Below are 24,606 nucleotides of genomic sequence, written 5' to 3'. Positions count from 1 at the left end.
CATATAGAAAACACATATGTAAGAGTCAATGCAAAAAATGCCATTGAAGACAGTATCCCAAATTATTTATGTATTTTTGGAGCTTTTCAATCCAGATCTCTGCTGAAAATGGAATTTGCTGCCCAGTCAGACTTTCCCAGTAAACAATGGCAATAAATAAGTAAGTCGGTAAATAAATAAATAAACAAGCAAACAACTTGACAGTATTTCTCAGTACTTCCACTGTAAGTGAAAGGGACTATGATTTGACAAGATGGAGTAGGGTGTTGTAATCTCATCAGCTATACTCTCACAGTACATTATGAGCAAGTAGTAGCTTGTCAAGAAAACAAGATCGCTTCAACATGTCTGACACTTCAAAGGCATTCTAGGTTAGGAAAAATTAAAATCAGTAATAAGCAATTATTCTTGTTGTGGCAGGCTTGGCTTGTGTAGAAACTTATAAGTTAAAATATATTTGCAGTTTGTACCTACAGAGGTCCATTAGTAGTATGCAGGGCCAGAGTCATTACTAGGTGACCTAGTCAGCTGCCTAGCCCAGTGCTGGCTGGAAGGCCCAGCTACAGCATTAAATAGTAACAAAAAAGAAATGTTTCCTACTATCCCCAGTATAGCAATATAAAATAAAAATGTTTTCCTACCTTCCTCAATGTCTGTGTACTATTGCTTTAAAAAAGCAGAAAAGTTTCCTGAATTGTCCACCCACACATCCATGTCCTGCTGCTATCAATCAATGAAGCAGGATAAGGGATATATGGAGAGATGGTGTAAGATTTTAAAGCACAAGCGACAGTTATTTACAGCAGAGATGGATTTCACACACTTGCAGGTACACAGAGAGAAGTTACGAAGTGTAGCACTGACCAATTACTAGAGGTGGATTTCAGGCAGGAGTGGCCTTAGGTCAACTGGTGCCCTAGGCAAAAGGGCTCCACGGTGCCCCCACCACCCGGGGCCCCCATCCTAGTCTACCTGCACCAAATAAATACTGGAAAAGCATCCCTACTAGAGAGGTGCCCTAGTCGGCCGCCTATTCGGCCTATGCCTAAGGCCGGCTATGAGTTCAGCAGCAACTATGAGCAGTCCTAGATCCATGTAGCATTTGCAGACTTGCAGGTATGAGGAAAGTATTTGATTTCCAAAACTGAGTGGAGTACAAGCAGGCAGGAGATTTCTGAAAGCAGTTGGGAGTATGTGTGAGGCATTGCAGGTACGGTACAAACAGTCAGGTGCATGTGTGAGGCATTATAGACACAGTACAAGTAGTGTGTGTGTGTGTGAGAGAAATGCCCTTGTTAGAAGTATCAGTGTAGTTAACAAACTTAGTCAGGCTCAAACCCTGTACCTTAGCTACAGGTAACAGCAGCCTTATTCCTGTATACCAAATACCAATTGGTTAAAATGTTTTAAAATGGGCACTTTTGCCATTTACTGGTTCACACATTTTGTTTCACTGCTTAATGGAAAAAAATGTTCAAAATGACAAATTTAAAATGTACTCTAATGTTGGTGTTTTTTTAAAAAAATAGATTAAATTAGGATAGTGAATCAAATAACACATGCATTTATGCATGGTCCTAAAAATATTTCAGGGGACCCATGGTTTGAAAACAGCCCAGGGATCAAGATATACTTAATCGGCCACTATCTGGATGGCATTTTCCATAAATGAAAGTTTCAATGCAATTGCAATGAACGAGAGTTTCAATGTGTTTTCAATGAATGTTTGCTTCAAGGGAAGATAAGTTTGCTGTTGCTCATGCTATATCTGTATTCAGTGTGCAACTATTTTGTTTAGCAAATACCCATTAGTGTCTGTACTATAAGATTTGAAAGCAGTTTCAGTAGCACAACAGGTAGCATACTCATGAAGGTTGTGGGTACTACTTTCACACCATGTGGAAAGATTGCTGACACTGCAGTACAGTAGAAGGGGGGTGATGCACTCTTGCGTGTGTTGTTCTTTGGATGAGATGTTAAACAACCCTCGTCTACCTGCATTGGTGGTAATTGCTACAAAGTCTTTTACACCCACCTGAGCTATCAAAAAGAGCAGGGAAAAATTCCCTGATGACATGGCTAAATTTCCCTAAAGTATAAATACCACTATCTCCGCTGAAAAGAAGATACAAGCCTAGTGGGACTAACCTGATCAACAAAGGATAAATAAATTTAAAGTTTCAAATTAAATCCACATCTCTGTCTTCATTTAAAAAATAAAGAAGAAAATAATATACCAAGTGCAACTTTTGATCAGTGTTTATGGGACACAAGAGTGGCTACGAGGGGAGGGGGAGTCCTGGTGCATTACTCCACCTAATCCCCCAGTTGACCACGATCTGGCTTTGATGGTATGTATTCATAAATGTAGACTGTTTTATCTTTGAATTCAGTAGTGTCCTGAACAGATTTATTTGGATCATTGAAGACAGTAACATGATTTATTTACTTAAACTTGTTGTTCTTTTTAATCCATGACCTGAGTGACAGACAGGGGCAAATGTCATGTACAGACAGTTTAGTGTAATCGTATATCTGGATGGCAGAGTAGTGCAGCATTTAGCATTGCTGCATAATTCCTCATTCTCTGCTCCCTGACAGAACTTGTTTCTCTGCCTTACTCCCACTGCATACTGATATATGCTTCAGTGCTGACAACACCATGAATGAGATAAAGTGGATATTGAGGAGTTAGTGAATGACTGAACTAACATGCTTTTTATGAGAGGTAGGATAAATGCATAATACTTGAAGGAGACCCAAAAAGAAAAAAGAAGAAAAAGCAAAACTAGCATAAAGAGTGATCAGATGTCAGGGCCAAATAGGTTTTGTATTACAGAACTGAACAATGATTGCATCAAATGCAATAAAATAGTCATAATCCATTGTCGACTCATGCTCCATAGACTGCACAGTCCCATCCCTCCACACACATACGTACACCAATACCACACACACACTAAGATTAACACACTACACACACCACCAAATGAACTGATATCTATAAGAATTTTCTTGCAGGGGAGAAGCCTCCCTTAACACTCCATACCCTTAATATCAACTGTGAGATCACAAATCAGTGGGGAAGGGGCATATTCCTAGCCGTTGTTAAACATGACTCTTCAACAGCTGTAAAACAGACACCTTTTATTTGGCAGTGCTAGAATTTTGACAAGTTGTGGCTCAGATTGCTCATACACATTAGGAGTGGCACAGATTGCTCATACACATCGGGAGTGGCTAAGACTGCTAATACATATTAAGAGTGTCTCAGACTGCTCATACACATTAGGAGGGGCTCAGATTGCTCATACACAATAGGAGTGGCTCAGACTGCTCATAGACAATAGGAGGGGCTCAGACTGCTCATAGACAATAGGAGGGGCTCAGATTGCTCATACACATTAGGAGTGGTTTAGATTTTTCATACATAATAGGAGTGGCTCAAATTGCTCATACACATTAGGAGTGGCTCAGATTGCTCATACACATTAGGAGTGACTCAGATTGCTCATACACATTAGGAGTGGCTCAGATAGCTCATACACATTAGGAGTGGCTCAGACTGCTCATACACATTAGGAGTGGCTCAGACTGCTCATACACATTAGGAGTGGCTTAGTCTGCTCATACATATTAGGAGTGGCTCAGACTGCTCATACACATTAGGAGTGGCTCAGACTGCTGATACAATTTAGGAGGAGCTCAGATTGCTCATACACAATAGGAGTGGCTCAGACTGCTCATACATAATAAGAGTGGTTCAGACTGCTCATACACATTCGGAGGGTCTCCGATTGCTCATACACAATAGGAGTGGCTCAGACTGCTCATACACAATAGGAGTGGCTCAGACTGCTCATAGACAATAGGAGGGGCTCAGATTGCTCATACACATTAGGAGTGGTTTAGATTTTTCATACATAATAGGAGTGGCTCAGATTGCTCATACACATTAGGAGTGGCTCAGATTGCTCATACACATTAGGGCAAGATTCAGAATACTGATGATACAGGTGAATTAGGGGGTGTGGCCTGCAGACTATTGTATATACATGTAACTGGGTGGGGGAACTGATGATGTAAAAATTTAAATTTTATGAAGCAATGGGAGTCGGTGCAACGGTTGCTTCACATATGTTTGCAAGCTGTATGACTGCTTTTATGAATCAGTTTTACCACAATAGAACGATGCTGCTGTTGTGGTTTTACAACATTATGAGTCGTTTGGAATGGATTTTGCACTTCAGGGACTTTATCAAAACTATCTCTAATCCATTTGTGATTTAGATAAGGAATGTGAATTATGTAAATGTAAAAAAATGAAAATATGATGCTGGGAACTATGAATAAAAGTTTGTTTTTACTTGGAATAAACAGACGCATTCTGTAAGATTCTTATGCAAGAGTTTTGTTAATTTTACAGGTTCTAAAAATAGAGTTAAATGTAATTGACCCTCAAAACCATTATCCATATTAAAATATTATAGTTTAAATACTGAACTTTTGTTCAACACGGACACACTTTTGGAGTTTGTGGAGTGCTCCACTGTTAATAAGAAACTCAGTTTCAATACTTTTAAGCCCTCTTTGTACAGCGTGACAAGTAGGGGTGGGGTAGAAATCATTGGAATAAAGGACAAAATGGTAACTATTTTCAGTGAGTTTAAGAAATAGATGCAGCAGAACACGATGAGAACATTGTTAATAATGTTGTGTAACTTGAAACTTTCTGATAATTCTACTTCTGTTCTTAATAAAGGTTTATCATTTGCACCTACTACATACTGTTGTGGATTTAAAAGTATTCACTAGATTATTGAATTTGAACTATTGGTTTGCTACACATCCAGTTACCACTAGTGAGGAAGATTTCCCTCTATTCTCCTTTCAATGTTCGACTTTCAAATAACCTTAACTTCCATCGTTAGACTCTTTGAACAACTACTATTAGCTGATTTAAACAAAAGTGCATGTTCTATTTTCAGATGTTTTGGTCAAAATCTTTCTCAGTTTGAAAGTGAAGCGTTAATTGATTTGAGCAGTAATAAAGATATAATTGTGACAATGACCGATAAAGGTGGGATACTGTTTTGTAGAATCATGCAGATCATATTAAAGAGGCTACATTTCATGTTTCAATTTCTTTTGTTATCAACATTTGGTACTGGATCTTACAGAAACTAAAAAACAAAAAAATGTGGTCTACTTTTGGGTATAGAAGGTAGGAGTATTATTTCCAGGGAAATCATGCAACATCTTATGAAGGAAGATCTAGCTGCTGTGGAGCTGTGGCTCGATTCCAATCCAAATTTATTATATTCATTGAAATCCAACAAATCTGGATCACTGACTTTGCAGAGGCCTGCTTTCACCATAACAAACTATGCCAGTGTAATGGAACGCATTACCTCATTATCAGCTATGGGATGGGAAAGGCCAATTAGTAACCAAATGGGATATGTTTAGGTGATTTTGAGCACAAAAAGGGAAACTGGCTTGGCTTAAAATGACCCACATGGACAGCTAGCCTAGTACTTACCTATGCAGCTATAAGAACTGAAGATTCTAAATGAATTTACTAGCTTTAGGGGGAAATTATTGAACAACTCAATGATATTTACAGCTGCAAGACTTTTTGAGATGAGGTTAGCTTACTTCATTTATTAATGGACTCCAGTATCTTTACATTATGCACATTAAGTTCAGCAAATCACTGGTATGATTGCAAATGAGTTCCACTGAGTACTTACTGCCTCAGGTATGCCTTTCATGTTAACCTTTATTTCAGTGTATGCCCTTTTGTTGTTTTAATGTGTGCTTCCTTTTATTTATATTTTTGTAAATTTTTGCTGGCTCTTTGGCTCTATTCATTCCTGAAAATATTCATGCTCCAGTTTACTTAACCAGTTAACAAGCATTGAATAAAGAAATAAACTTAAATGCATTGTGTCACTGCTCTGCATACAATCACTAATCATGATTACACTGAGAAGGACTGCAGCGTGGTGCGTGGTTGCAGAAAGCCAACAGCAGAAAATACCATCCTTGAAGTTCACGGTGGTTTATTCTTATGAAGGAAAAGGGGGTAGTCACAGCCATTTAAAATCGGATATAGTAGTTCTGGCCAAAATATTTCTAATATTATTTACTTGCATTACATTTAATGTTTGGAGTTTTAATACAGCTACCTGTAATTTACCTGAATGGTTTTAAAATTACAAGTAACCTTTCCATGTAATACCATCTTCTACAAATGACAAAGTGCCTAACACTGGATGCCTATATAACTACCACAATTAGGCTGAACATCTCTGTTTAGGCAACATATTTTAGTTTACATTCCTAGCATGAAAATTATTGAATTTGTGCTGTTTAAGATGGCTGGATTTGTCACAGCTTTGCTTCTGTTTGCAACTGTGAAACTGAGTGCACAACAGTCTGTTGGTTAAAGACAGTGTTGCTTCTAGCGATACCAGCCAACAGGTGTTTGTTTAATATTTAAGACTAAGGCAGTATTAAATATGTTGTATTGATTTCATTCATTAACACTATATCTTTTTTGATGCTCCTTATAAAGTATGGCATGGAAGAAAACTACCTGTGTTTAAATACTGCCAGAATAAAATGTTATACTGATTTACATCAATTTACTACTTCCCCTAGTTACAAAAGCATGATAAATAAGACCCATAAGAATATGCAATTGTATCTTTTGTGGCATTCCTTAATTTATAACTTGACAACATTTTTTACACTGCAAAAAAATTAAAAAAATGTTTAGTGGACAACAATAAAAACATACAGAGGTAGAATTAAAAAAAATAGATTTCGGTTTGGTTCTAACAAACTTTCAATCTTTCAACAGGCAAAATCACAGGGTGTTGGGTATGTGAAAATACATGCACCTTGGCACGTTCTTTGCAGAGAGGCTGAATTTATGAAATTAAAGATGCCCACCAAAAAGGTAAAGATCTCATTCACTGCTATATCTTCTTAATGCAGATTTTATTGAAAATATTTATGATATTTAATTACTCCTTGTTTGTTTTGAAGTGTTATCAAGCTATTTCAACTAATTAAGCAATGGTGATATCATAAGCTGATTTGTTAATTACTAAGGGTAGCTACGATACACTGATCTGGGGAGACTGAGTCACAAAATGGAATAAACAAAGTTAACAGACTAACAAATGTAATTTATTAATGTGCCAGCTAGCAGACTGCTGCTTAATTTTAGAGCAGATTTATGTGCTGTTCATATTGTCATTTTGCACTCTTATATTGATGCTAATTTCCAGTTCCCAGAAAATATTATCTTTCTAGTATTATCCCCTAGATTAATGGAGTCTCATTCTTATAAAGGACTGTATTCAGTGTATGAAACTATAATGTTAAAAGAAGTGACATGAACAAATTATTTTTAGTTATCATGAAGTGTTTTCCCACGAAAACGTTGCCTGATTTAAAACTTTTACAGCTGGTCTAAGGAATGATAACTTGCATTGATCTCAATAGAATGCACTTGGAAATGCATGTTTGCTTCAGTTTTGAAGCAAAAACAATAACTAACAACAATTCAAAGATTTCCACTGGTTGCTCTTATTGCTTGTCTCATTTGAATTTCTCGAAGTCATTTGGATTTCTAATACCATGATGTAAATTTACCCTATTCCTAAGTCAAAGTATGACTAAAGTTCATCAAATTAGTATTGTTTCAGTTTTTGTTTGCCAGAAGTACTCTATGCAGCACCCACAATGTGCCCAGTAATGGCTCTTTCTGCAATTCATATGGAGTTACATGTATCGGTAACATATCTTAGTAAGATTATAAATTCTTTTTTATAAGACCCATTGCTGCTAGTACTATTGGAACTGCCTGGGTATCCTTCTTCCATATGACCCTTGCTTCTGCCTGCAAAACCCGGTATTTTATGGCTTTGTGTTTCTCAGTACATAAGACACTGTAGTCACTGGGTGTAGTGATTTCAATGATCAGTGCTCCTTTTGTCCTATTTTCATGGAGTACTATATCTGCTTTTCTTGCATCTATTTTTTGAACTGCTGGTAACGGGTAAACCCATATAATATAAAGTTCATCATTTTCTATAATGCATTGTGGCTCATGTTTCCAGTGTTTTCAGTTACTTCAGTATCATAATGTTTGCAAAATCCCCAGTGCAACAGTCCTGTCACATTATTATGCCTTTTAGTATACAGTCCTTCTGCCATTAGTATGTCACAACCAGCAACAAGATGTGTGACTGTTTCCAGTTCTGTTTTTCAAAACCTACATTTATTTGTTTCTTCCACATGTTCAATGCACTTTGTAAACCAACGTGTTCGTAGTCCACTACCTTTTGTCTTTTGGTTTAAATTCACATCTCCTTAACCACCACTCCTGTGTCTGATTCTGATTAACATGAGTTTGTTCCAAGAGCTTTCTATACTTGCAACTATATTTATGCATTTTCCAAATTTCTTGCCTTCTCATCTGCTCCTTTACATTATATTCTGTCTTTTGTTTTTTGGTACATTCAGTTTCTACCTGATTTTTATCTACTTCTGGTTGATTTCCATTCCCACTTAACAGCAATCTGCTTCTGCTGAACTAAGCAGGGAAGTCACCTTAGACATATTCTCCTCAAGTTTTAAAACTTTACTACCTTTGGAGCTTGTGAGGTCAGCAGATATGTACGCAGTCCCATGACAGCAGATCTATATAAGTAATCAATTATGAGGAAGCCCGTACCTCCTTCAGAATGGGAAATATATAGTCTTGGTATGCACTGATTTTTATAAATCATTTGATGAGCATGACGCATCCTTCTTGTTTTCCTGTCCAGCTGATCCAACACCTTTTGGGGCCTTTCAATCACTAAGTGTAAAACTGCAAGTTAGGACAGGAAGAGAAAATTGTTTTATAGTTTGGACTTTTTATTCGTATGACAACACTGTTTTCAGTAATAATTTTAGTCTTCTAAAAACATTCTTTACTAAGTTTTATTCACATTTGTTCATGTTTTATTGTCGATCCTTCATCAATTCCCAAATATTTATACTCCCCCTCTTGCTCAATTTTTTTATTTCACATTCCTGTCCCAAACTGATGTTTTCTTGGTGCTGCAGCTTCCCTGCTTTAAAGGTTACTTTTGCACATTTATCAAGACCAAATGACATTCTTACATCATCTGAGAAAGGTTTGATCACTTACAGTTGTGGTTTCAGTTCCTCATCTGATGAACTATAGTTTTAAATCATCTACAAAAGGAGAGGAGAAGTCTTTACACTGTGTTGGTTTCTGGGAACCAAATTGTAGCCATGACTTAATCTGTTAAGTAGACAGCTTAATGGGTTAAGGACAAGACAAAAGAGCAGCAGTGAGAGGGTCACCCTGGAATACCCCCCCCTTTAATTTTTTATCCATGGAATAATAATTTGTCCATTATCATGGCTTAACTGCAGAGTGGTTTGCCACTGTTTCATGGTCACTGTAATGTAATCAATAAGTGTATGGTGTATGTTATACATTTTTAAGCACTCTTATCCATGAATATGGAAACTATCAAATGTTTTTTTTGTAGTCTGTCCATGCCATACTTAGATTCTTCCCCTTTTTACAGTTTTCCATTATGACTAACAACAAATGATCCTTTGTTCCATATGCCTTTCTTATGTTACCCTTTTGTTCTATTGCCATGATTGAGTTTTCTTCTAAATAACTATTAACTCTGTCTGCATCAATTCCAGTGTATAGTTTATATATCCACTAAACCACAAGCAAGAAAGGATCCAAGTTTGGTTGTTTTATTCTAGAGTTTATATATTGTTGGAGGGCAAGTCATTGGTCTATAATTTTTAGGATAGCTTGCAGGTTCACTCTTAAGTAGGAGCATTGTTTTTCCTATAGATAGATAGGTTGGTGTCGGTTCTGGGTGTGCATATAAATAGTTCTCACTCATGGTTAAATCATGGGCAGCCACAGTGGTGCAGTGGTTAGCATTGCCACCTCACAGCAAGAGGTTCTCTGGTTCAATTCTCAGCTGGGGTGCCTTCTGTGCGGAGTCTGCATGTCCTCCCTGTGGTCGCGTGGGTTTCTTCCGGGTGCTCCAGTTTCCTCCCACATTGCAAAGACATGCTGTAGGTGAATTGGACATTCTAAATTGGCCCTAGGTGTGAGTGTGTGTGTGCCTTCTGTGGAAGGTTGGGCACTGGGCTGGCAACTCGACACTGTAAAACTTCACTGCCAATCATGAGCGGACAAGGTGATCCACTGTGGCGACCCCTAACCTGGAAAAGCTGAAAGAAGAAGAATGCTCATGGTTAAATCTTCATGTAAAGACATTAATACTTTTTAGCCAGAAGTTAGGTACTGCACCTGGACCTGGGGTTTTCAAATTAGGAGCTTTTCTTATCATTGTTTCAATCTCTCTGGCTGTTACATCATCCCATTTCATATCCTGAACATTTGAACTTCTTATTCCTTCTTTAACTTCTTTTATCCATTTACCATCTTGGTCACATTCCACAGGATCTTCATAGATTATTTCTCCATAATGTATCTATTTCTTCTTTTTTTGGTAGTGTTTCAATTCCTTTTGCCTTCTTTCCCAATTCTCTATAAAACCTTTTTGGGTCATCAATAAATTGCTTATTTTCTACTTTTCCTTTATATTTATCTGCAGATCTTCTAAGTTGTTCTGCCTATGCTAATATTTTTAGTTTATTATGGTTCTATATTAGAACATCGAAGTTTCAGAACATCGACTGTTCTAATATCGAACCCTATTCACTGAAAGCTGAAAACATCGAACATACAGAACAGCGAATTTTTTCCTAGGGAAAAAATTTGCTGTTCCAAAACACATACACACAACACAAGCACACCAAACAAACAGCAATCCACACACATACACCTAAAATCTTACACCTAGCCCTACACTAAACTATACACACACCACTAACTATCCACTTACCTTAACCCAAACCCTAACCCTAAGGTCTGTCACTATCGCACACTCACCTCACCCGCGCTCTAACCCTAACTCACCTACCCCACCCTAACCCTCACGTCCACACAATCACACACATACCTAACCCGCACCCTAACCCTAACTCACCTAACCCATCCTAGCCCTCATGTCCACACACACGCACACATACCTAACCCGCACCCTAACCCTAACCCGTCCTAACCCTCACGTCCACACAATTGCACACATACCTAACCCACACTCAGTTGCACACTTACCTGAACCCGACCCGTAACTTTCCACCACAGCGCTGAAAATACCGAAGCACCAGAAACAGACAACCAAATTCTTTTCCTAGGAAAAATTTTGATTTTCTGTTGCTTCGATATTTTCAGCTTTCACTGAATAGGGTTCGATATTAGAACATTCAAAGTTATGAAACTTCGATGTTCTAATATAGACCCGATATTTTAGTTTATTTGTGATAGTACATGATAGATCCTGATCTGTTCTGATACACATTGCTTTCATCACTTATGTTTTTCTGAGTATTTTTTGATCTGTTCCCTCTTCTATACTCTTCTAACAGTGACACGTCTCATCTTAATTGCTTTATAGTTTTTTTTCTATTCGATACTTCCCTGATGGCATTTGATTTATCCCCTTCCTTTCCCTTACTGCCCTGTGTTTTTGTAGCAAGACTGTTATTAATTTAGCTGCATAGTAACATATCCTATTTATTTTTGTTATATGACATGAATCTCTATGAACAGTCCTAATTATTGTGTTCATTTTTTGTATTTTACTGACTTTCTGTAGTCCGTTTCTTTCATTGATCTTAATATGTCTGTCCATATCTATGAAATCAAGCAACTCTTCTCTCAGATCATTTTCTTCTAAACTGAGGACACATTCTTTGTTCTTCATTTTCTATGGGCATTCTGTAGAAAGTTCCAGAGCATCATCCTATGCCATATTCTCTTCAGTTTTGCCCTGTGTTGTCGGTTGCTCTTTCACATGTGAACTCACTAGCCTATCACTCCATTGACTGCTTCCTGTTCCTCGTCTTGCTATGAAACTCCAGCTGAACTTTTATACTGGCTTCCTATGGGAGGCGCCGAAGTATTTTCATATGGCAACTGATCAGATGTTTCCTGCTCCACTGGTGTCTCCTTAATTTGGGATCCACTGCTCTATTTTGCTGTGATGTTATCAGAGTTAGACTTTCTACACTAAATCCTTCACATTGCAGGTGCTCCATAACCTCAGTTTCTATTTCTTTAACTTCTCCATTACTAATCCACTTTTCTTCTTTGATTTCTTATGTTTTGTATCATAAGATTTTTTATACCCAGATGCCTTTGCCTGTATTTCTCTTCAAATATCTTTGGTGCTGCTCTTTTTGTACTGATTAGTTTTGCTTTCTCCTTTGTATAAATATTGCACCGTATTAAATCTCTTTTTCTTTCCCATGTCCATATTTCTTCTTCAGATGTCTCCTGCTTCTGTTTCCCCTTACTTGGATGACTTGTTGTTCATCACCATGCTGTGATATAACCTGTGTTAGACTTTCTACACTAAATCCTCACTTTGCGGGTATTCCATAACTACAACTTCTATTTTTTCAACTTCTAATTTACTAATCTTCTGTTCTGCGTTCCCTATTTGTGATCTTATTTTTTGTATTGTGAAATTTTCCATATCTGGATGCTTTTGCCCGTATTTCACTTTGAACATTTTTGGGGCTGCTTTTTTTGTATTGGTTAATTTGGCTTTTTCCTTTATGTAAATATTGCACCATATCTGATCCCTCTTTCTTTCTCATGTCCATATTTCTTTTTTATATTTTTCAAAAATCTCTAGATTTTGTTTGTTATATTTATACACTTCCTCACTCACTTCTTTTTTCCAAACAGCTCAAGACTTCTTGGTCTATATAATGTTTTTCATAAATCTGTTCTATTAATGAAAATAATTTTTATTTGAAGCTTCTGACAGCTTTTCTTATGCAAGTATTTTTCTTTCCTCTAATTTCTCTCAATCTTTTTGTTTACATTCTGTCTGCAAATTCTCGGCTTCTTGCATAATACTACCAATGCATAATTTCTTTCTTATCCTCAATGGTCCACTCTGTCATATTTATACCTTTTTTTGGCCTATCAGTTTTTGTGATTTTTGTGGACTGCTACTTCCTTCTGCAACAGGGGAGCCATTCTTACCCTAGGCCTGCCCTAACCCCATTGTAGGAATGTTTCTGCATCAGGAGGATTCCACACTGTCATTTTTTCCAGTCTTGGCACCAGTGCGCCTACCAGGATTGGGCACTTTTTTATCCTGGGTCTTGTGCACCCAGCTGTCTTTTTAATTTGTTAACCTACTTCTGTCCATGATATAAAATGCAGTCTATCTATATTGGTGTCATCTTGGTAAGATTTTGTGAAAAACAAGGTCCATCTTGTGAAGGTACTCACCAAAACTTGAGGATGAATTCAATTCAAGCAATACTAGTCTGCTTTGCTTGCTGATTTATCATCTGTCCATTCGGACCCCCAATGTGGATTGGTCAGTTATCCTTATGGAATCTCTGAATCAGAGACGTGGTAAAGTACCCACAGAAACACCTTTTTGCAGGCTCATTACCAAACCTCTGAATTGAACACACGGCTGTCAGACCTGACCATGCTAGTGTTTCCCTACCAGTCCAGACACTGCAGTAGCATCGGTGCTCCACTAGACAAACATACCACACACACACACACACACACACACACACACACACACACACACACACACACACACACACACACACACACTCACACACACACACACACACACACACACACACACACACACACACACACACACACACACACACACACACACACACACACACACACACACACACACACACACACACACACACACACACACACACACACACACACACACACACACACACACACACACACACACACACACACACACAATTCTAGACATTTGCATGCCCACACATCCAAGAATTCACAAGAAAGCCTTCATGTACTCACAGAAACAGTCACCCACATAAATGGATCCTCTACCTAATTTCCATATGGTGACAGCCTAGGTATAAGGAAAAAGAAACACACAGAGACAGACAGACAGGCACACACACATGCACATTAAAATCACATTCTTGTATTTGCATTCATTCATCTACAGTCAGACACACACACACACACACACACACACACAGACACACACACACACACACACACACACACACACACACACACAGACACACACACACACACCGCCTGCATGTACTGCCACTGAGATATTGCCTTTGGCCTTTTACAGATAGGCATTACATTTGTTCATTTTGAGGTGTGTGCCACCATAGTCGGGCATTATGCATTATATCCGTTTACCATTAGAGGTGCTGTTTTCAGCTTCTGTTCATCAAGCAGAGCACAGAAATGGCACTGAATGCTTTTTTTAGTGAGTTATTATTTGATATTAAGTAAAACTGTATGTATTTCCTCAGGAAAACTACAATTTCCTTCATTTGTAACATTGTGGGTGCCATACTTTTAAGTGACTAAACTGTGGGGTCAAATTCAAAGGTGTGCTGCAATGGAAACTCTAAAGTTAGAATCATGATCTTAGGAATGTTTTATATATGAACACACTACTGTTATGATGTGAAAGTTTCAAAATCAAATAGTAAAGGGAGGCAGAGCTATAACCCCTCAATGAAAGGCTCCAGTGGAATTAGTTTATATGCCTTTACTGCCATAGTCTGACATTTTGCATTATACTTTATTTTTATTTTAGATGCTGTGCTGAACTTCTGCTTGGCAACCTGATTATTAATTGCCTTGAATATTTCTTCAGTGCATTATCATTATATCAGAATTAAAAATCCTACTTATTTCTCTCATGAATGCTGATGATTTGTCTCTAGACCTATCCTCCCCCACCAACCAGTTTAGCTTTAGCAGCAAGCAACATTACAAGAAGATAAACTTATGTACACATCTTTACAGCCAGAACCACCAGCTATAGGCATATTTTGTAGCTGAAGGTTATGATACATTATTCTGAGAGATTTGCCATGAAACTTAGTGTCACACACAACGTTTTTATGATATTTGTTATGGTTACAGGGAAATGATCCTTTATTACTAGGTATGGCCAGTAGTCCTTTAGTGTCATTTGGGTAGTTTCTTTTCCCCTTTCATTCACAAAAATATACATTTTGCAATTTTTTTTCCAGGCTGACAGCCTTAATTTATAGCCTAAATCTTTATGGTTATGCTCTCATGAAATGAGAACAATAATACTCTTTTCCAGAAAACAGTTAACATTTTCAGTCAGTTTTGTCTGTTATAACAAAATACACACCCTACATATTTTGATAGGCATGCAAATAATTGATAATATTGTGTCTACTTTCTTTTAAAGCTATTAAGCTGTGAAAAACCAGGCAGTTCCTGTCACGATAATTTCATAACAATATCTTTATCTTGAAGCAGTAGCGGGACCTTCTAGGTTGAAGTTAACGTGGAATTCATGCTGGAAGGACCTTTGTAAGTTAGAAGGGTGTGACTTTTACAAAACATTCAGCTGAAAACAAATGTGTAGCTTTCAGTCCTGCTCTGAATAAAATAAACAAAAGCAATCAAAACAAATATATCATGTTGATGTTATTTTAAACATATAAAGAATATGAATTCCTTTCTAAATGTGATCCTTTTATTCTTTGGAAATGCTAAAGCATAAACAAGGCAATAAAATAGATTTTTTAGACTGAAAATTTAAGATGCAGATGCTCCTTTTTCTTTGAGGGTAGGCTAAAGATGTTTCATAATAATAATTTTTTTTTTTGCTCAAATAATTTTTATTTGTTTTTAAAGAAAACAGTAAATTAGATTACAATTCAATAATAATGAGTAGAACAATAACATTATTTACAATATTTACAAGTGGCCCAAAGAAGAGAAAAAATAAATAAATAAAAATTCAAAGAAGAAAAAAGAATATTCAGTAAATGCATTCTTCTCTCATTTTTTCACAATAATTATGACAGCAGACATACATACATCTCTCACAGTTGTTTAAGAACTTTCAAAAAGTGTATTTTCTGTGAGCATGGGTTATTCATACTACAAACTTCTAATTACCTTGGTAGAGTGCTTTTGGTAAACATCACCTACAGAAACTGCAGGACCCCCTACTTTTGGGAAGGACATACACATATACACACCACACACACGTGATTAATGAATGGTTGACATGTCACTTCTTTGACATATAATAAAGGCCACAACATGTCGAACACCCACTATATCAGATACAAAATACACTGACACACAGAACATTGAAAAGGACACAAATTTAGTTTTCCGATGCACTACCCATAACCTGATCATATTCAGCTTTAATTTGGCTGAACAGTGGTAGTGTTAGGGGAAGGACTTTTTTACATATTAGGATTAGAGGCTTCATCCCCTCACTCCTATCCCTGACCCTAACACTAAATTCTCACAATCACACAGACATAAGCACACGCCTAATTTGTCTCCTTAATTAACCTTCAGTCTTACTCTAACCTACAAACATTTACACACACACACACACACACACACACACACACATACACAAAATCTAGCATATAACCCAATTGCCTTTTTTGGCAAAGCAAACTTGTAATGAAATATCCATTTGATAAATCAAATGAACAACCCTGCAGTTCTAGCTGTCGACCAAAGCAAGAGTTGACCAAACACATGGCAGATATATATAGATATGTATAAATATATATATATATATATATATATATATATATATATATATATATATATATATACATATATATATTATGGGTATACTTAAAATGATTGAAATACTCATAGGTTCATAGATTAGTAGTAGGCTAACTGCCCTTGTGAGCGATTTTAAGCCTAGTCAATTATCCCTTGTGAGACTCAAACCCTGCACCTTGTGTTTGTAAGGCAAACACCTTAACCATTAGGCCACCCTCTCAACCATTTTTGTCCAACATCGAGAAAAAAAGGTTAACAAAAATGTTGACACATCACTATGCATGAGCTAAAGCAATAACCTCGTAGCATAAAAATAAAAGCAAGAAATATCACCCCCCGTGTGCACACACACGCAGTACACATTATATACTCTAATGCAGAGATCACAAAATACATATTGTATTCCCCAACCCTGGTAATGTAACAGTGTTGTACATATTTTGACTATCTGTTTAGTCATCAAAATTGTGTCAACTACACAGACACAGATGTCAACTTATATAAATAATATATGTACATGTATTATTCATATAACCTTAACAGAAGGCGCACACACACCCAGTGCCCAACCTTCACAGGAGGCACGTACATGCACGCACACACACACGCACACTGAGATGTAAAATAATACAGCAGAGTACATAAAATAATGTTTCTTTTTTTTTTTACAGAATAAATACTGATGCAGACTTGAATCTTCTTGTTTTTTTTTTTTTTTTTGCATTTTTTGGTTTTATGTGTTTTATTTCCACATGACAGAGTCTGTTATTACCATAGTTTGTTGGTTTGTGCATACAAACCAAGGTCGTGAGGTATACCTCGATGTCAAACTCCAGGTCAGTTGCCTAAGAGGTGAAAGTGCTTTGGCAGAACCATGGACTTGGTTGGCATTTGCCTCCACCCATTATCAGTAATCTGAAGCAGTTTCTACACAGTTGGAATCTAGACACAGGAATAAATACAGACTATTTATTCCTCACAAAACTTGCTTCTTATACCATTGGACTGCTGTGTATGCAATTGGGAGAACGTTTCCTTAATTAATAGTCTTTCAGGCAGCAAAATGTACACCCCAGGATCATGTGCAATAAAAAAATGAAAAGACATCCAGATATCTTCAAGATATTCTGGAATGTCTTCTTCTCTGCCGTAATACAATCCCCAAAACTAGCATTCTAATCAAAATATCCCTAATGATTCACAGGCCATGTAATCAGATCATTTCTTTAAGACAGATTCTACATTTTGTATTATAGGGAATTGTTATTAAGGAGCAGGTTTAAAGTTGTGTATGAAAGGAGGGCTACAATCCTGTTAGAGAAGTTGGTCTCTGAATCCATTCTACCTAATGATGTTTAAACTATATTTATGAATTTCTCAGGACATATTCATGAGAGTTAGCCAAATAGCTTTTATCTATGGTAATGTTGTCATACTTTAATTTTGTTGTACTATATGTGCTTCTGTATGTATTTTCTTTTTTTTTTACTATTTAGTTTTATTAAAGATTAATTCAGATAAGTCTAGACTTAAAAATTATAAACAGTATATAACTATTATAATAAAATTACACATCAACATGCAACAGATCAACTATTTACAAGATTGTCTATTAAACAAAGGAAATTATTAATCATTCAACTAACAATATTATTTTATCAGATATTATCATAATTTCTTTTCTAACAATTCTTTAAAGTTCGGCCAAGAATTATAATATGAAGTGACTATCTGTTCTTGTCTTGATTGTTGCTAAATCAAGTTGATACACATTATTTGCAATATTCTTAAATTCTTTGAATGTAGGATTAGTTTCATTTTTCAGTTTGTAATAATGACTTTTCTTATAATGGCTAGTATACTCCAAAGAAGAGGATATTTTATTCTGGCAACACGTTTAGGTATTGGTATATTAAGCAAAATCAATGATTTAGTTCGAATAAAATTGTCATTAAAGCAGCTTACAAAAAAAGGTTCATGTCTTCCCAAAAATGGTTAGAGCAATATACAATCATAAAACCTTTGTTGTCAATCAGCTTTCAAATTTAACTTATGCCTCTAACATCAACATCCAGTTTCTTTCTTAAACATTAGTTCAATTTTGTGTGGTGTAATCAAGCTTCTATGCATAAATTTCCAGGCCCATAATCTCAAGTGTAATGAAAGAGTAGTTTGTTTTGAAGACAATGCTATATGTGTTTTCTGATTGCCACAAGCATTAAATACATACATAAAAATAAATTCAAGTTACAAAGAGAAGCTTTGGTTACTTAATGAGAAGTGTACTTTTCTGAAAGTGTTTTTTTTAACAGATGTGCATTTTAATTGTTCAGATACAACTCTTAAGTAAGATACACACATACTGTTTTAAATGTTTTAATACCCGTTCTCTGCCAGCCAATAGCCCTTATACAGTCAGTTAGCTCATTTATTCTCCCAGTGTGGGTAGGAGCCAGTCATTGGAGACTGTCATCTAGGTGGCCACCGGGGGGGAGGTTATAATTCTGACCCTATCACCTCCCTGTCAGCTGACATATCCACTGGCAGAAGCAAGGGTCATTTGGGAGCATGTGCATTTCCCTGCAGATCCCATTATGGCAGCTATGCAAATGCAGCTTGGCAAAGACACATTCATGCCCCTTACTCCTGTAGTGCATGCCATTAATACCACTCACTAGCATGTGCTGGGGCAGCAGCATGACCTAGTTCCCCACTCTATTCCTTCCCTAAGGATGGGTGAGCTGGTACTCACTGTGACCCTCCATTACTGGTTCCTCCAGTACCCCAGTTGCTAGTTAACCATTAGTCATTTAGGTTTTATTTAGGGCTTCATCCAGCAATGGTACAGAACCAGCAAGTGCTTGTGTTTATTTATCTTCCTGGGCAGTGTATTCCTGTCTCAGCTGTACTGGACAAGGTTACCTTAAAATAATGACAATTTTGAAGCAATGTATCCCTGTCTGTTTAGATTGAACTCTGTATATGACAACTATCTAATTAAAAGTACATTTTATATAATACAGAAAAAATGTCACGTTACAGAAAATGTAGAGAGAGTAAAATAAGATATTTTAATAATAAAAAATATGTTGGAAAATATTTTTTTCTCTGCAGTTTTGCTTTCCAGAGGTTCACAAGAATCATTTATGTAACCCTGGATTACAACCTTCTGAGAGCTTTTCATTTTGTATTTGCTATTTTCTCTTTCTTAGGTATATGAAATTAAAGAATCCCATGGTATTCTTCAAAAACTTAATACAATTATGCACAAAATTACTGGCCCAATTCACCCGAAGGTGGAAGAGCCAACTAACAGCAAAATGAAGAATCTTTCATACCCCTTTTCCAGAGATCGGCAGCACCTGTAAGTAGCACATGGCTTTGTTTTGCATTCTGTTATATTGATAGATTTTAATATATGACTCCACTTGTATGCCAAAAACTGTACAGCAATATATTTCAATTCTCCCAGCAGTTCCTTATGATGCCAGCTTCTACACAAGAATTCCATGTGCTGAACATGTTTGAGGACTATAACCATCCTACTTGAGTTCTGTGCTTTTATATCTTGCTATGTCCCATGGCTGGGTTATCACTTCATTGTTTATAAATTGAGAACATGTTCTATTTGCATATTTGTACTTCCCATTTTCTGACATAGTTTAGAAATACATAATTAAGTACTTATTAATTATATTTAAAGCTTTCATAAGAAGTGCTGCATTTTTAATATTTAAGACTCAGTTTAATGACTACCATATTTTGAAAGCTAAACAGAATTATTTTTCCATTGTATATCTAACAAATTTGTGATTTCCTCAAATTAAATTTTTATTAAATTATCTTATGGGTATACACAAAGCTAAGAAAAAACAGTCTCTTGCACCAAAGTCCTCTGTATGTAGCAAATCCACGAATATCCAAAAACAAGAAAACAGAGGACAACCACGTCGATAAAAGTACCATAAAACTTTATTTCCACAGATAAGCGCTTTCAGGCCATATGCCCTTCATCAGATAACACACAGTATAAAACCTCACATATTTAAAATAGATATCAGCCTATCACATTTCAATAAAAATCCCTCCTTTTCTTTAGGATGGGTTTTAAAGGTATATACCCATTAATACCAGGAGACCTATCTGCTCCTAATCGCACTATCCACCTGGTTTCAACACATTCAGTTTCATTCAGGGGAAAATTACTATGTCACTGTTTAAGAAAGAATGTTGGGGTAACAATTAACTTCATTATAGTAGTATGCATCCAAGACACACTTTTGACAACGTAGTTAAAGGTCAAGTGTGTAGGATTTCCAGGATATGCAGTGATGATAAATTTAATGAGGACGTGGAATGCTTCCAACGGAATCTAATAAGTAGAGGGTATAAATCTGATAGGACTAGCTCCATAATAGATCATAGTAAAATGAAGAGGAAGAATACAGCTAAACCATGGATGACTAGAAGGATGCATGAAGGGGTAAAGAAAAATAAAACATTTACCAAGGGAAATGATAGTGAGGGCATTAAAATGGTCCTCACTTATAGCAGTGACGTGGGCAACATTTGTGATATTATTAAGCGACACTGGCAAATATTGTACACTGACCCAGAGCTTAAGACACAAATAGGAAATGCTCCGAAATTTATTTTTAGGAGGAATAAGAATCTAAAGGATATATTATGTAAGGAACCATGTAATAAGAGAAATATTAAGATTAATAGTAAAGGTACCTTCCCATGTCATCAATGTAAGGCTTGTCACTTCATATTGCAATCTCAAATATTTGTACATCCCAGGACAAATAAACAATATGTTTTTGAAGGATATGCTGATTGTAAAACTAAGAATTTGGTATATATAGCGGTATGTCAAGGATGTGAAACTTACTATGTGGGGAAAACCAATAATATGTTTAAGACCAGAATTTACAAGCATTTATCAGATATTAGACTTGGTAATGAGCGTAATGCTTTGGCATTACATGTGAAGGATAACTCTACACATTCATTTCTATTTATGGTGATACAGGTTGTGATTCCAAGCACCAGGGGGGGGCAATTTGGTAAATGGAAACTGAATGTGCTGAAACCAGGTGGATAGTGCGATTAGGAGCAGATAGGTCTCCTGGTATTAATGGGTATATACCTTTAAAACCCATCCTAAAGAAAAGGAGGGCTTTTTATTGAAATGTGATAGGCTGATATTTATTTTAAATATGTGAGGTTTTGTACTGTGTGTTATCTGATGAAGGGCATATGGCCTGAAAGCGCTTATCTGTGGAAATAAAGTTTTATGGTACTTTTATCGACGTGGTTGTCCTCTGTTTGCATGTTTTTGGATATTCGTGGATTTGTCTTATGGGTATGTGATCATGAATAAAGTAATGATGGTAGAACTCAATGATGGCACGCTAATCGAACCTATTTTAGGCCATTGTTGATAGTATGCCAATTTTTTTGTCACCAATATATGTAATATATTGGATCGTAATTTCCACTGGAAAAATCTAGGAAAGGTCACTTATTTATGATTGGGTTTGATTTTCCTCTTAGGTTAAAGATCGTAGTATCGTGATTTATGTTTTTTACAAACGGTAGCATGAGTAAGGAGTAAAGGCATATGTAAGTGTATCAAAGTATCTAAAATATTGTCATCCTTGGTATGGTTGGATTTAATATTATTTTCTCTAAATTTTGTTTAGTTGATTCATATTTGAAAATATTTAATTCTGAACAGGTTATCCAGTCAGTGTTTGGCAGTTAAAGCTCTCCTCCCCCAAAGACTATATTTCATTATTTTTTAACATCCTAAAATTCATCCTGGAAATTGCCAGTCTTTATAGGGGACATTAGACAATATGTGGTAGATTATTTAGATTTTTATAATGATATATTAAGTTACATTTTGTTGTATGTACATTTTCTTTAGTCTTGAGATATGTTCTTGGATCTGGGTTTTAGATAGTCTTTTACAAATATGTTGACACCATCATGTATCAAACTAGATCTGCAACAGGGAAAAGAGGCATTCAATTAAATCAATAATTCTTATTTTAGATCGTTAAGCCATATTTCACCAAGGCTACATATATCAACATCCTCCAAGCAGAGGAACTGCTTGTGGACTACATGTTGTTGCATATTATTGTATATGTAAATATATATGTTTTTTAGCATATCCTTGTATCTGTAAATATGTTGTTTGTTCATTTGTTATGTAATCCTAGTCACCAAGGCTGTCCCTGCAAAAGGTTCATTGAGATCAGTGCACTACTCGTGAAACAAATATAAACATAGATAGATAGACAGATAGATAAAACATTTTATTTTGAAACTTTTGGAATTTAACAAATTCATTTTTGCTTCATCTCCCCATTTCTTGAAATTGTAATATTCCAAAAAAAAGATACATTGTGGATGAAAAACAATACTGCTCATTACTTATTTTCCCAGGGGAAATACGCAAAGTCCACCAGGTGCTTATATATTTCACTCCAGCTGTGAGTCCCTTGTATCTAACACCATGTCAGTAACCATCAGCTGAATTATGTAATTTTTTTTATTTTGATGATCTGATGCCATACCAGGCGATGGGAGGATTTTACTAAGATGATGAGTTTTGCCTATATTTTCCTATGATGTCCAGTAATGTCACTACATCCTTTTTTATATCTATAAAGGAGGAGTTTTTCAGATTGTTAAGTCTATCTTGAACAATAGCCATGTTGTAAGAATCCTTTTTAACAACTGAAATGTTTCTAATTTTGCTCACAGGCAAGCATGACTTGTGTCACAGACTTCTTGCAGAGGTATGTGACTGTTTTACATACAGTGGAGTCACCAGTTAATCTGAAAGTTTAGCTGGATAGATTTAAGATGACTTCTTTATGTAGGTGCACAAACACATATGCCTTTTACCTTCTTGTGAAATTAGTATCTTAAATGTCATTTAGAATGAACGCAGAATTCCCTTATTGCTCTGCTGATTGAAAAAGCCTTGGAAGAGCACATAGAATGATGTGGAGTAACTAAGGGCATATGAGGTGTGTGTGTTTGATCTAAGAGCCTTCCTATGCTACCTCATTGGATTTGATGCATGGATGTATAGTGATCATCTTCATGTAGCTTGTAGACTACAATAGCAAAACCGTGTCTTTCGCCTTTTCCTGTTGGGGGTTGCCACCATGGATCACTGGTCCGCAGATTGATTGGCAGTGGAGTTTTTACTGTACCGAGTTGCTGGCCCAGTGCCCAACCTTCACAGAAGGTGCACGTGCACGCACACACACACACACACACACACACACACACACACACACACACACACACACACACACACACACACACACACACACACACACACACACACACACACACACACACACACACACACACACACACACACATACACCTACCTGCATGTCTTTAAAAACTCATTCAACCACAGGGATGACATACAGACTCTGCACAGAAGGCTCTCCAGAGGAGAGCTGAACTGGAGAACCTCTTGCTGTGCAGGTGACAGTGCTAACTGCTGCGCCACCCTGCACTAGAATATATTTCTTACAAAAGAATACTGAGAAAAAATAGGTAGCCAGCTTGCATTCGTAAGGGTGATGCAGTGATATTGTCTTTTTTGTGTACCATTTATTTACTAAACAATGTTGGCCTGAGCAGTCTGCAGTCTTTGCAAATGCATTTCGAAGCGATGTCACTGATGGAAGTACATTCTCAATGAGTTGGAGTAGCACTCCCTTCCCAGGAGTCTCCTTACTTCACTTGTCATAATCTTGCTAACTAGGCACATGGACAGCAGAGAT

At 36.5% G+C, this 24,606-nt stretch overlaps 1 protein-coding gene across 5 annotated transcripts in view; it reads left to right on the top strand.

Moving 5' to 3' along the window:
* ANO1 (anoctamin 1) overlaps positions 1–24,606 on the top strand; it is a 1,045,885-nt gene that overhangs the window by 496,109 nt on the left and 525,170 nt on the right. For all 5 annotated transcript variants that reach the window (XM_044082585.1, XM_044082589.1, XM_044082584.1 and 2 more), the window contains 2 exons: positions 6,869–6,967; positions 19,993–20,144. In XM_044082585.1, coding sequence (XP_043938520.1) covers positions 6,869–6,967; positions 19,993–20,144 — 251 coding nt within the window. The remainder of the gene's footprint in view (positions 1–6,868; positions 6,968–19,992; positions 20,145–24,606) is intronic.

The sequence above is a fragment of the Protopterus annectens genome, chromosome 9.part0 (assembly GCF_019279795.1).
Source record: "Protopterus annectens isolate FY-2018-M chromosome 9.part0, PAN1.0, whole genome shotgun sequence".
NCBI lineage: Eukaryota > Metazoa > Chordata > Ceratodontiformes > Protopteridae > Protopterus > Protopterus annectens.
Note: the sequence above shows the minus strand (reverse complement) of the source record. Positions and strands in the feature narration are given on the sequence as shown.